This window comes from Mugil cephalus, chromosome 20 (assembly GCF_022458985.1).
Source record: "Mugil cephalus isolate CIBA_MC_2020 chromosome 20, CIBA_Mcephalus_1.1, whole genome shotgun sequence".
In the NCBI taxonomy this organism is placed as follows: Eukaryota; Metazoa; Chordata; class Actinopteri; order Mugiliformes; family Mugilidae; genus Mugil; species Mugil cephalus.
Window position 1 is genome coordinate 13,155,045 of NC_061789.1, and position 15,465 is coordinate 13,170,509.

General features: G+C 42.8%; 4 protein-coding genes across 4 annotated transcripts in view; 1 reads left to right on the forward strand and 3 right to left on the reverse strand.

The window, feature by feature from the left end:
- The window catches only part of tbl3 (transducin beta like 3), a 12,432-nt gene extending 8,251 nt beyond the window's left edge, over window positions 1–4,181 (forward strand). The window contains exons 18-23 of the mRNA XM_047571868.1: window positions 404–462; window positions 986–1,089; window positions 1,973–2,044; window positions 2,332–2,490; window positions 2,903–2,996; window positions 3,360–4,181. Coding sequence (XP_047427824.1) covers window positions 404–462; window positions 986–1,089; window positions 1,973–2,044; window positions 2,332–2,490; window positions 2,903–2,996; window positions 3,360–3,729 — 858 coding nt within the window. The 3' untranslated portion in view covers window positions 3,730–4,181. The remainder of the gene's footprint in view (window positions 1–403; window positions 463–985; window positions 1,090–1,972; window positions 2,045–2,331; window positions 2,491–2,902; window positions 2,997–3,359) is intronic.
- Window positions 1–11,634, reverse strand: part of rps2 (ribosomal protein S2) — a 24,841-nt gene extending 13,207 nt beyond the window's left edge. The window contains exons 1-2 of the mRNA XM_047571899.1: window positions 11,630–11,634; window positions 5,248–5,253 (exon numbers count right to left, since the gene is read on the reverse strand). The gene's annotated coding sequence lies outside the window, so the exon portion shown is untranslated. The remainder of the gene's footprint in view (window positions 1–5,247; window positions 5,254–11,629) is intronic.
- Window positions 5,726–9,052, reverse strand: noxo1a (NADPH oxidase organizer 1a). The gene is made up of 8 exons (XM_047571885.1): window positions 8,909–9,052; window positions 8,748–8,828; window positions 8,589–8,661; window positions 8,320–8,503; window positions 7,384–7,574; window positions 7,191–7,307; window positions 6,932–7,049; window positions 5,726–6,807 (listed from the first exon to the last, which is right to left on the reverse strand). The coding sequence occupies exons 1-8, from the start codon at window positions 8,972–8,974 to the stop codon at window positions 6,021–6,023; spliced, it is 1,617 nt and encodes a 538-aa protein (XP_047427841.1). The 5' UTR covers window positions 8,975–9,052; the 3' UTR covers window positions 5,726–6,020.
- On the reverse strand, window positions 10,482–15,032 carry gid4 (GID complex subunit 4 homolog). Its single transcript, XM_047571905.1, has 6 exons — window positions 14,612–15,032; window positions 14,105–14,164; window positions 13,140–13,247; window positions 11,853–11,954; window positions 11,627–11,757; window positions 10,482–11,538 (listed from the first exon to the last, which is right to left on the reverse strand). The coding sequence occupies exons 1-6, from the start codon at window positions 14,834–14,836 to the stop codon at window positions 11,475–11,477; spliced, it is 690 nt and encodes a 229-aa protein (XP_047427861.1). The 5' UTR covers window positions 14,837–15,032; the 3' UTR covers window positions 10,482–11,474.
- Between the last annotated feature and the right edge of the window lie 433 nt (window positions 15,033–15,465).

Below are 15,465 nucleotides of genomic sequence, written 5' to 3' on the forward strand. Positions count from 1 at the left end.
TTCTAAATAGGCTAAAAATAGTGCTTCAGGAATCAAAAAGCTTCCTTAAAGTGTCACCAATTCATCTAATTTGAATAAACCCAATCAATTCTAGATTGACATGGAAATATGTGGAATAGTATGACACACAGACCTCTCAACCCAGAAATAAGCACGTGTCACAGTGTTTATTTGTCATTTGACCGTGCACTCGATGCTTCTTTGTTCAGTATTTGCATCTAGTGTTTGAGGAGGGGATATCAGGGAGTGGTTCTTACCATGAAGAATGCTTCAGAAACATACTCATTCTTTCTTTATTGCTCTTAGCTTGTTATGTTTAGCTGACCATTCATTCTGACTTATCCCTGAACAGGGCGGGTGATTGTACAATGTTAAATATACTTGCCTGTTTGTGCACCGCTAGGATGTCACTGAAGTGGAGATTGCAGAAGAGCAGGCCAAGCAAGAGGACCAGATCCTCAAGTAAGTTGCAAAGATTGATTATTTTGTCGGATGTTCGTACCTGATATTGATATCTGATCCCAAGTGACCAGTTTCAAGTACAACTGTGAACACACCCGAGGTGCACTGAGGACACATTGGAGATCTGGTCACTCAGACTATGATCATAGGGCGTCTGGGCCACTTGTCAATTCCTGTAAGTGAATTTGGGAATTAACAAATAATATTATTGAGCGTGTTCACACTGTGTCATAAACACAGGGCACAAAACTTTGATCGGATCTCGAGACACATTCAAAATATTGGGTGTGAACACAGCATTTTCAGCTGGTTACTTGTAATCTGATCACTGAGAACACATTAAAATGAGTGAAAAACAAAAAACTGTATTCATTTGACTTTAACCTTACAGTTACGGTGGAATCCAGTTTCAAGCCATTGTAAAGCAGCTATGTTTTTCATTGGAAAAATTCTCAGCAGTGCATCTTGGTCATGCATCTCTAGTGCGTGTGTGTGTCAACGTGCGTCTTTGTGTCGTTTAAAGGCAGCAGGAGTTGTCGAACCTGCTCCATGAGAAGAAATATCTGAAGGCCCTGGGTCTCGCCATCTCACTCGACCAGCCTCACACTGTGCTGACTGTCGTCAAAGGTACTTCACTCTGCTGGTGTATTCCACCTGTCTGTCCCCTGTGCTTTATGAGCTGCTGAATGGTATGTTCAGTATCTGCACTGTCTGTCCTTCGCCTGTGGTTATCTTGACCGTCAATCTGCCTTCTTCATTCTGAGCTCTGTCTTCAGAATGAGGATGTGAACACCTAAACAAACACCTGGATTTTGCAGCTTAACTCTTCTTTTGTTCAGTGACGCAAACTCTTCTCCTTCTTTTTTTTTCATCCCTAATTACTTTGGAAACACAATTGCAGTTGGCACGTCCAACACAGACTATTTATAGCAATATTGAAAGTGTTACGGATGTGGTGAACCAGCTCAACAACATCTAACATTTTCCATTGCACCTTTCACAATTTTTTTCTTCTATTTCCACAATGGAAACCATCTGGTGCAACCTAGTCATGCTTATGTTAAAGAGACTGAATTTATCGAAACCAGTTCATGCACAAAGGAAATCTATTTGTAGGCAAGACCGTCACTCCGGACAAGTGAATTGACACGTACAATGTGACATATGTACTGGTAAAGTTTTCTTTTTTTTTGTAATGGCAGCTTAAAAGACTGCAGGCATGCACAAAGGGCGTTTTTGAGTCTCTTGGCGTGTGGAGTGGTAATATTGGTGCTATTGGGAGCATTGCCAAGAGCAAAAAATTACCCACATATACGAAATTGACAAACATAAATAAGCAATCTATCTGTCCATATGCCTGTATATATTATACATATTATCTGTCAACTGGGTAAATCCTAATTTGCCTGTCAACAAAATTTGGTCAGTTTGGTATTACAAACTGAAAATGAACAAAGGTTATCCACTTCTGCCTGGCCGCTGACTTCAACTCGTCCTGTGCTGTTTCTAGCAATCCGTCAGCAGGAGACCAGCCACGAGCTCTTGGAAAAAACTGTGCTGAAGCTTCGACAAGATCAAAAAGGTAACACGCCGAAAGACACCTTTGGACCTTTTTCATTAAGAACCATCTGATACACTATGTTGGAAAGGTGTTTATTGATTCAGACTGAAAGTTAAAGGCTTGACATTTCACAAACATGCCTGACTTTAAAGAAAGAATGAAAGAATGACTCACTTTCAAACACAATACTACCAACCTCTGTGAAAAGAATGCTTGTCAATGGAAACTGTCTCTGAACTTTAAACCATTCCTTGTTTTCTTCTTGCTGTCGTCCGGTATTTGACCCTGTTATGGTTGTGATGACTCAGAGTCGCTCCTGCGCTACTGTGTGGTGTGGAACACCAACGCCAGGAACTGTCTGGATGCCCAGGCCGTCCTCCAGGTGCTCCTCACACACCTGCCGCCCGAGGAGCTGCTGCAGTACCAGGGGGCCCGAACACACCTGGAGGGTCTCATTCCTTACACAGGTTAGCAAAAGGACATGTGAGGCAAATAGCACGTCAGAGTGTACCATTATATACTGCCATTATTGACCGAATCACAGGCTCAGAATAGTTAAATATAACAAAATAGAAGTGTGCATGAAATTGTATTGGGATTTCTGTTGGAAAGGCAAGGTTATGAAAAGAGTGACATCATCTGCATAGACTGCAAAAGTAAAGATCTGACCAAATGGGAAACCAACTTTGGGAAAGTTGTGCTGGTATGACCAAAAAGCTTTGAATCCCCGGTTTAAAAACTTTTATACTTCCCATAGCAGTTCCTGCAGGTACACTCACCCAAAGAAACCGAAGAGTATAAAAATCAGTTTCACTTCCAAAACTTAGCCGTTACTGAGCTGATTATCTGTTAGACTCATCTTCTGTCTCTTACTTGCAGAGAGACACATGCAGAGGATTGGCAATCTGCTGCAGGCATCCATGTTCTTGAACTACATGTGGCAGAAGATGAGAGTTGCCGGAGCACCATCCAGGTGAGATAACTACCTAACCTCTTTGATTTAAATGAAACAAATGCTGGTCTGCTTTCCTGTTTGTTTCGGCTGGTGTGCAAGCTGTCGGTTGACTTCTGGTGTTGACCTGACGGCACAGAGGTGCTGCTCAGAGCTGATGTTAACGTTCATCTTGGACGATGTGATCACAAGTGGGCACCTGTTTGTGTGCATGTATGCACTAGTCTTAAAATGCACTTGAGATCCAACCCTGGTTGTAACAGCAGATGAAACCAAGATAATGTAAATGTCATCCGGCATTCACTGCATATACTAATGTATACTGTTTAAATAACACTTTAAGCAACTTTATGAATCTAATCCATGTTTCTATGTCCCACTCAGCATGGACCAAGGTGAAGACATGGATACTACACCTCTCGTCCAGACCCAACCTTTCTTTGTGATTGACAAGGAGAAAAGGGACGTCAACAGTGAAGAGAGACAGGACGAAGGGGACGACAGTGACAGCGGACAAGACGAAGATCTAAACTGCTCGGTTGAAGACGTAGAGCAGATTGATGAGGTCAGCGCCACCAGCAAAGCCTCCACCAACAATGGGCAATTGAAAAACGGAAACCATGACCCGGGAAGTGAGGAGAGCTCAGAAGAGGAAGACATGGAAGACAATGATGAGAACGATGTAACCACGATAAAAGTCACAAAACGTGTCCCGGTGTCTGTCACTCCACAACGCCAGGCTCTCGCTAGCTGACAGAAATCACCAAGCTGAACACAGGTGACTCACTTCTGTAAAAAGATTTTCACAACTTGGACCATTAGTGAGCCTGAATAATATGTGGCAGTGCTACAGGAGACAGTGAAAAGGGTGTGAAATTACAATAAGGAAAACTGGCTCACTTCTCAGCAGTCTTGAAGACTTTCAGTCTTGTGCCAGCACCAAAACTAGTCCATCAGCCTCCAGGCAGGAAAAGAAGAGATGAAACAGATTGCACAAAGAAATAGCTGCATAAATATTCAGGCGTTGAGACACTGCCCTCTTCACCCACAGCACATACTACTGTGTTGTTCTGCAATGTTGCAAAGACTTGATCTACCAGGTTGTCAAGAATGCAGTTTCCCTGTGCACCCCACGCCTTTCCTTATACCCATTTTTTTAATGTCTTGTCTACAAATGTTTATAAAATAAAAATGGTTTGAAAATGATTTAAAACAAGTTGCATTTTTTTTTCATAAATTAACAAATTAACGTATTAAAATGAGATGCCTACAGAAAAGGTTTTAAAACAAGACCCAGTCACTTTTTCACATGCTGAACTGAAACAGAAAGAACACAATTGCTTATCAGGAAAAAGCAACTTATTGGGTTGTTTTTTTTCCTCATTGTCTTAAAGTAAAGCTCTGGTTGGGCTTATTGTGCAGCTTTTGTGACACGCAAAAACAAATCAACCAATTTGTCTTTGATCATTTAAGGAATCATTGCTCAGTTTTGTTTTAGAAGGAATGCCACAAATGTCCCTAGGGTTAGGGTTAGGGTTAGGGTTAGGGTTAGGGTTAGGTGGCCTTGGTTATTCCAATGTATTTTTCTGATCTGATCACAAGCAACCAGCCGTAAACTGTTTATATTAAGTGCGTGTCCAAGTGCATCTGGAGATCTGGTCAGCTTCACACTCTATGCAAATAAATAATAAACACGAACATTGTGTAGGAGCAGTAACGTAACGAAGGCTTAACAGATATCTACTCGCAACTATGTCAGAATCACAGACAGCCCTGTTTGCTCAGTATTCGCCATGACTTGGGGGACATGAGTCAAATTCTGGAACAAGCTGTGAAGTTTTTCACTCACTGAAAGAAGGCACATACATTGTATTATCATTTATTGATAGCTGTTTTTTAGAGACCCACATGACAAGACCCACAAGGCAACTGCACTTGAAGAGTTTTAATCTTCTTGAGAAGACGTTTCGTCACTCGTTGGAGTAGCTTCTTCCTGACTGGTAGGAAGTTGAGATTTAAATAGGAAACTGTGGGCATAACCTGTCAGAAACTTGCTTAGCTTGTTTCTGTTAATGACGAGAAACTGGCACAACAAGTGTCCATTAACAGCTAGATAATTACCTGTTGTTAAACAGTAGACCTTCCATACACACAGTTATTTTGAGTGAAAGAAAATTCTCCCATAATAAAGCTGTGTAAAGACACGGGCCGTTGCTAAGAAAATGCAGCAACTTCACTCCACATAGCTCCTATGGATGGGTGGATAATTAACCACACGCTGACGTGTTTTTTTGAAGATGGATATCCTCTGTTTGCGCAAGAGAACTCCTGTTGACAAATTGGTCCTTAATGTGACCCACTGTGTCTTCACATTACCAAAGGCCTGTCGTCAAATCTGTCCCAGACTATTTCCAAATGTGGTCTTAAATCGGGTCAGTCAAATACGTCCTTATTTTACCCGGGGTGTGTTTACACCGTTACTTTAAGCTACTTAAACAACCAGACCTTAACAGGACCCAGATTTAGCTGACAACTTTTGTTTTGTGATTAGTAAAAACGTGAAACGGTCATTAATGAATATCTTTCCGACATTGTGTAGAGGTTTCTTTTCTTGCACTGGCCTTAGAATAATAAAATAACACTTTATAAAAATATTTGCTTTTGATGGAGCTTTGTTAAATTGAGTCTTCCAAGTTATACATATACAGTTCAGGGTTTTTAGACATGTTAAGAAAGACTTGAACATCGTCTGAGTTCCTAAAATTGCTTTTATTAGTTTTTTATTTTCTTTTGTGAATACACCTAGAAGTTACATGGAGAGATTCACAGAGTTTGCTGTACAGATAAAAATAAAAAAAAGATCATCTTTCTCAGTACACTAGACATTAATGCATGTAAGGCACAACACAAGGTTTCCAGTTTGAAAAATAAAACCCCAAATTTTTCTGTCTCCAGTATCTTTCATTTTCCAAATTTGGCACCCTTAATTCTAAGCCATAGAATAAATGAGATTGCTACACCGCGGAAATAAAACATTTTGATACTTCATCGGCTGATTATCTCCGTTTGTGTGGGTGACGCTGCACCTTTGGCTGCATTCTTTCGCGTGACGGTGGTACAGCGGGTGAGGATCTCCTGAGCCCTTGGTCGAGGTGGCACCTTTGGTAATGTGGGCCCCTTGTAGAGGTTGGGGTCAGAGACACTGGGGATCATCTTCCCCTCTGGGTTGGCGGTCGGGCTGGACACCGGGCTGAGGCGGTTGCTCACAATTGGCGGAGGCGTGCGGCTGAGACGAAGCTGCTGTTCGTTGAGGCTTTGGCTCAGGTCGAGGAATGAGCCTGTCGAGGAGGAGACGTCGCTGAAGTCATCGCTGAAGCTGGAGTCGCTGTTGAAGCTGTCCACGCTGTCCACGCTGTTTTGCGTCGGGCTCCTGCCGCGTTGTACCTCCTCTCCGTCCAGCTCCACCCTGATCATGGGTGGAGGGTTTGGGGAGATGGGTGAGGTGGTTGAGGTGGGTGAGGTGACGTTTGTAGGAGGTGCAGCATCTCTTGCTGCAGGCGGCACGGGAGGTCGCGGGGAAAACACAGGCCGAGAATGCTCATTGCTGTGTTGCTGGATTGGGGAGGGTGACCTGGCAGGTGGAAGTTGCAGCAGGTTTCCTTGGGAGTGGCTGTGCTGGGACTGCTGCTCCAGGCTTAAGGAGGCGCCCAAGGAGGTGCCCAGGAGTGGGGTGGAGAGGCGGCGACCTTGGTGGTGGACTCCCATTTGAATTTGCGGGAACTGGTAGGGCTGCAGGCAAATGGTAGGAATGTAACCTGATTTTCCATTGTATCTGTAAAAGCACAAACATGGAGAGGTGAAAATAAGCATTCGGTTTACAAACTGAAAACAGCTAGAGGTCCTTACACATGCTTTAACTTCTACTTTATCCATTTTCGGAGGATCGACTGTAATACCTGATGAGCCACCAGCCGTTTTCAGACTGCTGCAGAACCTCCACCACCGACCCGGTGCTCACGGTGATTTCGTCATCTTTGGTGGCCTTGTAGCTCTTGACTGCAGTGTAAAGGACTCCTATGGGTGGAATAAATGGCTAAATGTAACGACATGTAATATCCACCCAGAATTTGCCCTACATGCAGGTATGCCAGAGATACGGGTGTTGATGTCTTGAGAAAGGGTACAACAAATGCTCTAGCTACAGTATGTGCATACCTCTTTCAGGAATTCCACCATCATCATCATCGTCATCCTCATCCTCATCTAGTTTTTCCAGGTAGGGTGCAGGAAACCAGGCCATCTGCTTGTCTTCGTTCTCCACAAGCCACCATCCTGAACCAACACACTCACATTGAGACTGCGCCCTGAGAGTATTCTTATCCGTTACTGACCAGACACGCTTGCTCACCTGCTTTGTCTTTGATGAGCACGTCGACTTTTTCATTCACGGCCACCTTGAAAGGTTTGTTCTTGGTGTCTTTGGTCTCGTACGTGGCCACGCACTTGTACGTCTCCGTGACAAACGGCTGGGTCACGTTGCCGGTGGTGCCGTGTCCGCCGCTGCCCTTGACTTCGTCGTCTGTGTGCATGATCACGATGCTGAGGATGAGAGAGGCCCATTAGTCTTGAGCTCCATCCAGATCAGAAAGAAAGAGATTGTCCTTCTGTCAGATGAGGCATTCAGCTTCCTTCCATCTCTTTAGTGCTTGCTCTAACCCTAACTCTAACCCTAGTCTCAGGCTCTGGGTTGAGACAGTTTGATAATTGTTATTGGCAACGTATAAGTAAAGTTAAATTGAATCAGATTGATTACATCTGAAACCTGAACTGTATGCATGGCCTTGTTTCATCTTTGTTACACCTACTGGCTCTTATCTCTTCCTTCCCAAAAAGCCGACAAACTGGAGAAGCTGCTTGGATTGAACTGTTGGCACAGCGTCTTCAAAAAACTCTACAAGTCCAGTTCCACTTGTTTTGAGCTTTCACTAGATATAGATCCTTCACAGATTTATACAAGGTGTTGTTTGTTTGTTTTTTTTAGTTCTTGGACGTGATTATGAAAAAAAAAAAAAAAAAGAGGTTAAGCCGGTTAGTAAGGGGGTAGTACCATGTAAGTATTTACTTCTTTGAACTATTTTTGAAAATCAACTTGCAAAAAAAACATGTGTAACAATTTTTTATTTTGTTTTCTTTATTTTCACTGCCACCATTTATTGTGGAAGTTTTCTCAAATCAGCTCTAAATGATTACTGAAGACATTTTCAATATAGGTTGCAATGTGACATGCTCTGTTATAGGCGCTGACATCGACAATACAGTTGCTAGAGCTAGTTGTTTAACCTACCTGTCCTTTGCGAAATCCGGTTGCAGGTCCTTGCCTTTAGGGGTAAAAAACTGGATGAGCTCCCTACACTGGGAGACTCTCGGGTCGCAGCTCAGAAGTTCATTACAGTATTTCTGCAAAAACTTCAGGAGGACCAGGACCTTGGCCGTGCCTTTCTTCTGACTGCTGCGCTTCAACCTCCTGTCTAAAAGCACACAGGACTCTTTCAGTACTCATCCGTCAGGAGTGCAACTGGGTTCAGCCCAGACGTGTAAATAATGCACACTTACATTGAAATCTCGGGATGATTCTGTCAGATTTTTTTAATTTGTTCGCTGGCATGAATGCTTTCTTCAGTTGCTTCTGCAGGAAATAAACAGCAAACAAAGGTGAGCGTGCACGTGCAAGTGAGAGGCATGAATGAGGCTTGTAGCTCGTTCTACACTCACATGCAGTTTCTTGAAATCCTGAAAGCTTCTGTACACCACGATTTCATCCTTGTCCGACCAAAGCACAGAGGTCATGTACATCTGGAAGAAGAAAAATGCGGAATTTTATCACAAATTCTAAAAGAAAAAGAAATGTAATAAACAACTCTATGCGCGCTTACTTTACACTTGTCCTTGTGTATCACTCCAGCTAAACGGACGCTCATTGGATATCGCTGAGGCTCCATGGTGGAAGGGGTGGCAGACAGCGCTGGTCCGTCCTGCAGTCTCAACCTGGTTCAGGACTGTAGCAGAGGGAAATGCGGTGCAGGTGAATTTATTTCCTCCACCGGAGCAGGCGTGGCTGCTACGTCTCACACTCACAAATGGAAAAACAAATTCCTGCATTCATCCATTGTGTTATGTGAAACAGGTCAAGTCTGTTCTGCTCTAAATCAGGACACAGACGTGGGATTGTAAGAGTGTGGCCACGTTTTTTGCCAAAGAAATATTCAGCACTTTGATTTTCTTGAAATTCAGGCCCGCCATTCTACATTAACACGGCGCATCACTGAGCAAATTAGCTGTCCGATTAAAAACACGAAACATGTCTTTTTTTTTTAAATTTAACTGGTTTTATTTTGTGTCATTTGGAAGGCTAACATATTAAACAATCAAGAGGAATGCTAATACAACTACTACAGACATGAACTGGGATGAGACTGAAGATACTGTACTTTCATTGTTGACAACACAGAATATATTCCCGACTATTCATTTAGTGCTTTTAATTACTTTATTTTGGCCTCCGTTCAGAAATTCTACCATATTATGACTGCACTGTCAACTGAAGTATTCATAATGAGTCATCTGCAAAGAAATTAACTGTGCATCACCCCTGTACCCCTATAGTAGGTGGTAGTCACGTCTCCTCTCAATAAAGCAGATTCCATTGTTAAAGCCACACGAGGAAGTTGTTGCACACATGACATTCCACATCTTTTTTTTTTTTTTTTCCCTTTCTGGGCTTCATGGAAACAAACGTTTCCTTCTCTTTGCAGCCAGGTATTTTTAGGTGCAGCATCTACACGCCAAGCATGTGGACTGGTTAATTTTTGTTTCTGCATGTTTTCACCCTGCTGGGAACCCGACAACAAAACAAGTGCCAGACACGCTTCCCACGGTGCCGTCAAAGCTTGAATACTTCTGATAAAGTGACAAAAGGATTGTTAAACCAGTAATCTAAGGGCTTTTCAGATCGACAGACTGGGTTTCAAGGTCCATTACTGACATCTAGTGGTAGCTGCTGTGATGTTTTCCATCTGAGCCACTTCATTAATCATACTTATTAATTTAACCTGCCGGATCATAAGCCATAGAAGTCATAAAAGAACCACAGACAATGCAAAGCACAGACATGTATGAAACCGCCATCTTTATTTTTCCTCACAAAATACCCTCATAGCAAAAGTATAATACATCTTCTTTCAACTGAGTTAGTTAAATCAGGGTTTAAATGACCCACTCCCATATAAACAATCTCTCATTGCACAGATTCCTCTGTTATACATGATTAATGATAATATAAAATAATTACTTTGAAGTCACTTGCTCGGGGAGGGGGGGGGGGGGGGGGGGGGGGGGGGGGGGAGTGCATGCATTCGTCAGCAGATAAGAGCTTCCACAGCGACCTTACTACAACATGAGAATCCTGAAAAGTTGAAAAAGAGAATACATAGTTCCTTTCAAATACAACTGTCCATCTTAAAAAAACCACTTACAAACATTTCAAGTAGTAAGGCAGCATATCCTCCGTCACCCTCTCGTGTAACTCTCCATGAATCACATGGTTTCCAATCAATATAATAATAATATCACACTCCCCACCGAGGAAGCAATCCATTATCGGCAGTAAAACATAATTAAAAAGATCGATATAAAGGATCAGAACACGGCACTGTGCCACGGCCAGAAAAAAATGTAGACGGCTTAAGGAATTCTACCCATCAAGTGATCTTTGGCTTGCATAGAGAACATCTGATATGAAGTAGTTGCGGCTTATAAAAGACCCGTTCTCTCTGTCAGTTCTATCTCTATCACTGTCAGCGTTGCAGTTATATCTATATTATATTGTCTTAACATCATAAACGAACATACCATCCCTGAACAATCAACAAAAAAAAATAGATTCTTGCTCATCGTAGTGTCTCCTCCGACCTCAGCGCCACCATTAATCACTTTGGGGCTTAAAAGATTAATAAAGATACTGGATATTTAAAACGAAAATAAATAAACTCTCATTTAAGAAAAGCATCTTCCCACACAGCTTTATAATTTATATATTCTTTCTTCTGCAGCCCCCTAATTGAAAGCCATTTCTGTTTATTCCCCTTAAGGATGTATTTTGATGTCCGACTACAGAGACAGATTTGAGTGCAAATAAATGAGGTGGAATATTAAAAAAAAAAAAACATACAAAAAGAAATCAAAGACGAATTAAGTTTTCAATTCATCTCTGCGGCGACTGTGAGAGCTGGCCACATCTCACTGATCTTTCCCCCTCTTCCTCCTCTGTGCCTTCTTTCCTTCGCTGCAGCAGAAGAGCTTCTGACCACTCGTTTCTTTTCCAGCGTGGCGAGGAAAACCGGTCACCTCGGGTCCTTGGCATTCAAAGGCCCTCCCATCCCATTTAAGCGCAGGGCAGAAGGAGCTGTCCCTTACTTCACTCACTGTTCCTGTGCATTCATGTCACCGGAATTCATAAATAGGCATACTGTGCTCTCGAATATGGTTTAGGCTTAGAGACTGGTACCTGCAGGAGTAAGGAAAAGACAAACAGCATGAATAAGAAGAGTGTTATTATTATAGAACTATAAATGACTTCAGTTTGAATGAGTTACCACTCTGAGCTCCTATGGTAATAGAAGCCTTCAATAGTGGCTGTGGACTTCTGGAAGCAAATGTAGTAGAAGCCGGCGAACGAGGCCCCGCTGATGTCTTTGATGGTGTGGTCCGGAACTAGAAACTGCTCCTGAGAGGACGAGAAGAGCCGAGGTCAGCTTGGTGCTAGGCTGAGGAGGGAGAGCGAGAGAGATGAATGCTCGCGGTTTGGCGACCGTAACCGACCTTCCACCTCATGAAGATATAATCACTGTTTTCCAGGGCTTCGTAGTCAAAGTCGTCCGAGTTGAAGTTTTTGGCGTACTTGTAAAAAGCCTGGAACTTGCTCTGGGAATGGGAATGGAAACGTCAACATCAACAACACAACACGTGCAATTACCATGGCCCCGTTCACACCAGGTGTTAGCATGTGTCCCGGACGATCAGATCAACCAGAAAACCAGGTGTGAACACATGGACACATTGAGGATGCGTCTGAGATCTGTTTACGGAGACCTCATTTAGAGGTGGTCCTGCCCACTTTCCACAGTCTTTGCATTTGTTCTAAAATAAAGATAAAATGACTGAATATGAGTAGTTTGTCATGAAATTCATCGGGGATGTGGTTAATTATCGATGTAATGATGTTGATGTATACAAAGCCGCCATGTGGAGTTAAGTGACGCATTTCCTACACAAGCTCTGCTGCAGTGGCTTCCACAGTTCGAATTAAAATCTGTTCTTTGTTACCAAGAAGAACCACTTCTTAAAAGTGAAGCCAAAGCCAGTAGAGCTCCCCCTGGTGTCTGGCTGCAGTACAGGTCATACGCTCCATCTCCTCTTAGTGGATGGGCCGAACTAAAACACTAAAATACATGTCAAATAATTTGTTTCGTTTTGTTTTTCAAGGACGGTTTCTGTCATTTTAGGTAGTTAATATAATGATAATAAACGTTTAAGAGTCAATTGTTTGGATAAAGCAGGTCATCGATATCGCGGCCCCACTCTCGGACCGCACCGCGCAGACTCAGGCTCCAAAGTCCCAATACGTCCCCAACGTCAGCGTGACAATATTCTACTGCACGTCAAATGATGTCTGTATTTATTTATTTATTACTACTACGCAAAAACCTTTTGGACAGATGTATTTTCAGCCAGTTTCATCCGGTGCGATCAGACCACTCACGAAACAAAGAATTAGGTCAGAACAGGGCCACTGATCGCGCAGACCACATTAAATGGTCGAAGGCCACATGTGGTCGCATTCTTCTGGCAGCATTCGGTCGCCCCCATAGTGAGCAAATAATTTCACTGAGCCTTTCCCTTCAGAAAAAAAAGCCTACCCCGTCATATACTTCCCGCATCTTTCCAAATTGTTCGGGCATTGTTGTGCATTACTGGTTATTATGCAAGTTATTGATCAAATCCTCAGATATATATATATATATATATATATATATATATATATATATATATATGTGTGTGTGTGTGTGTGTGTGTGTGTGTGTAGCCAATAAAGATAAACGAACATACCCAGTGCTTTCGGTCCACATCCTCGTCTGCGTCCCATTTCCTAGTTAAAAAAGGCCTTTTTCTGCTGATGATTTCACCAGCAAAGAAAGTAGTAAGGGTGGGATACTCCTGCCACACACAACAAATGAGAAAATGCAAAATAAATAAATAAAGCTCTGCTTCCACATAATGTTTTTTAATATAAATACATAAACTACTGTGCAATGTGAGGATTACTGTGGTTTACAGGTTGTGGGACCTGGCTATGAACTATGCATTTTTGCATCTGTAGATATAGAGACTACTACAGGGACTACATGTGCCGCAAATCAAACTGTTATGCCCTCCATTTCTGCAACACGCTGATACACTTACTCACTCATCTGGCAGTCCACTAGTGAACACAAATGTGTTCAACTACAACAGTCCTGCACTAAATCGTTTCATTCGTTTAAGATACACTGACGGAGCGTTTTCATTTTGGAGGCCGTGCTTTGCATTAGATTGTGTTGTTCCGACAAGTTTCTGTTATTCTGAACAGAAACAGTTTATTCAGTGGACTAAGGTTAAACAACAGAAACAGTACTTATGTCTGAGTTTCAACGTTAACTGAAACCGAGATTTCATGCAGGACTGTCACACCAGAACGCACTTGTTTTCACTAGTGCACCCACCGAAGCTGGCTGCAGAAGAAACGAGAGGGACTATCAGCTTTCCCTCCGCTCGGTCACAGCCAGAATGTAGTTGGGGGGGGGGGGGGGGTCTTGTTGACCCTTTTCTCCCTTCCACATGTTACGTAAAGCAACGAGGCATACAAGCTGACACGCTTATCTGTGCGTGGTTAACCCCAGTCACCTCGCATTTTTTTATCAACAGCTAGTCTGACACGCTTCATCCTGTGTCGAGCAAGTGGGAACCAGTTCGTGTTCAGTCGCTGAGAGAATAAAGGTCAGCGTTACTACACACGGCCCAGTTGCGAGGCTTACCTCAGTCAGGCCTTTGATCTTCAGGTATCCACACAAATACGAGTCCTCCACGGTCACATGCTGCCCAAGATAAAGACATTCAGGGAATCGCAAGCACAAAAAGTTGGGCATGATTCAATTTGATGACAAACAGACACTAAGTGGGCGAGAAGACATGAATCACACCTGGCAGTGGACAGGTTTGGCAAGTCTGCTAGGCGTAATTATGCAGTTCAGGTAGCTTATTGCACTAAATGCTTAAGTGTTTGCATAGTGTGTAAGCCGCAAACTACATTATACGCGACTGAAGTGAAATGCCAGCACAGGAACGTGTCACTGGGGCTGACAAAAAAAATAGGTCAGCGTGTAAATACTGGAGGACGGCCCCAAGAAAAAAAAAAAAAAAAAAAAAAAAAAAGCTAAAGCAGCTAACAAGTTAGCAACTGCCTGCACAAATGCTGACTTTGCATTATAAATATTAAAAAAAAAACAATATTAATAAACAAACTAATAACAATAACAATTCACCTGCAATACGACCTCGACGTCGTAGGAGTTGCCTTTGCTCTTCTGGTAACCGCGAAACTGCGAGCCGCTGTACAGGAGCGAGGTGGCCACCCCCGGCTGGTGGGTGTTGATCGGGGCAGGGGGAACAAGAGAGGCCGAGGACGGGCAGGCCGAGCCGGTCGCTCTGTAGCACTCCGCTCGGACTGGCATGATGAGCGCTAAGGTGCCTCCGTCAGCAACCGTCATTAACTTTGCGACCGAGCACAACACCGCAGCTTGGGGAGGAAATGGGGCGCTGACAGAGGAGGCTCGGCCAAACTGCACGCCACCGAGTCCAAACTTTCCTCAGATATCTGAGGTTTCTATGAAACTGACGGCTGGTTGAGGGGCTGCAGCGTTTCATTTGAGAATCCAGCGTCCCCGAATTTCATTGGCTAGAAACTGGTGCTCGCCCGGAGGAGGATTCTTATTGGACAGTGAGCCGCAATGTATTCTGGGTGTTGTATTGCCCTCCCACCACTCCTATCAGGAGCTAGGGTACAAGATGGAAACTCAATGTTTTGGTGACTATTTTTAATACTGTAGTTTAATATTGAAATACAGGAATACATATATTAACGATTCAAAACATTACAGTGTGTCTTCGAAATAAATAAAGCGCTCATATGATCGAATTATGTTAAAATTGTATTTTTTTTCTCATTCAAATTTCAAATGTTAATTGTAGGTTCTCCTCAAAGGGATACAACATTATATTTCACTATACATATTCTTTGTGGTAATTAAGCCTTTCAGTTCTTGAATTCAGTTTAATAATTTTATATTTGAAGGAGGCAACTTTTAAGGACATATTGTAGAAGTAATGGTCAAAAAAC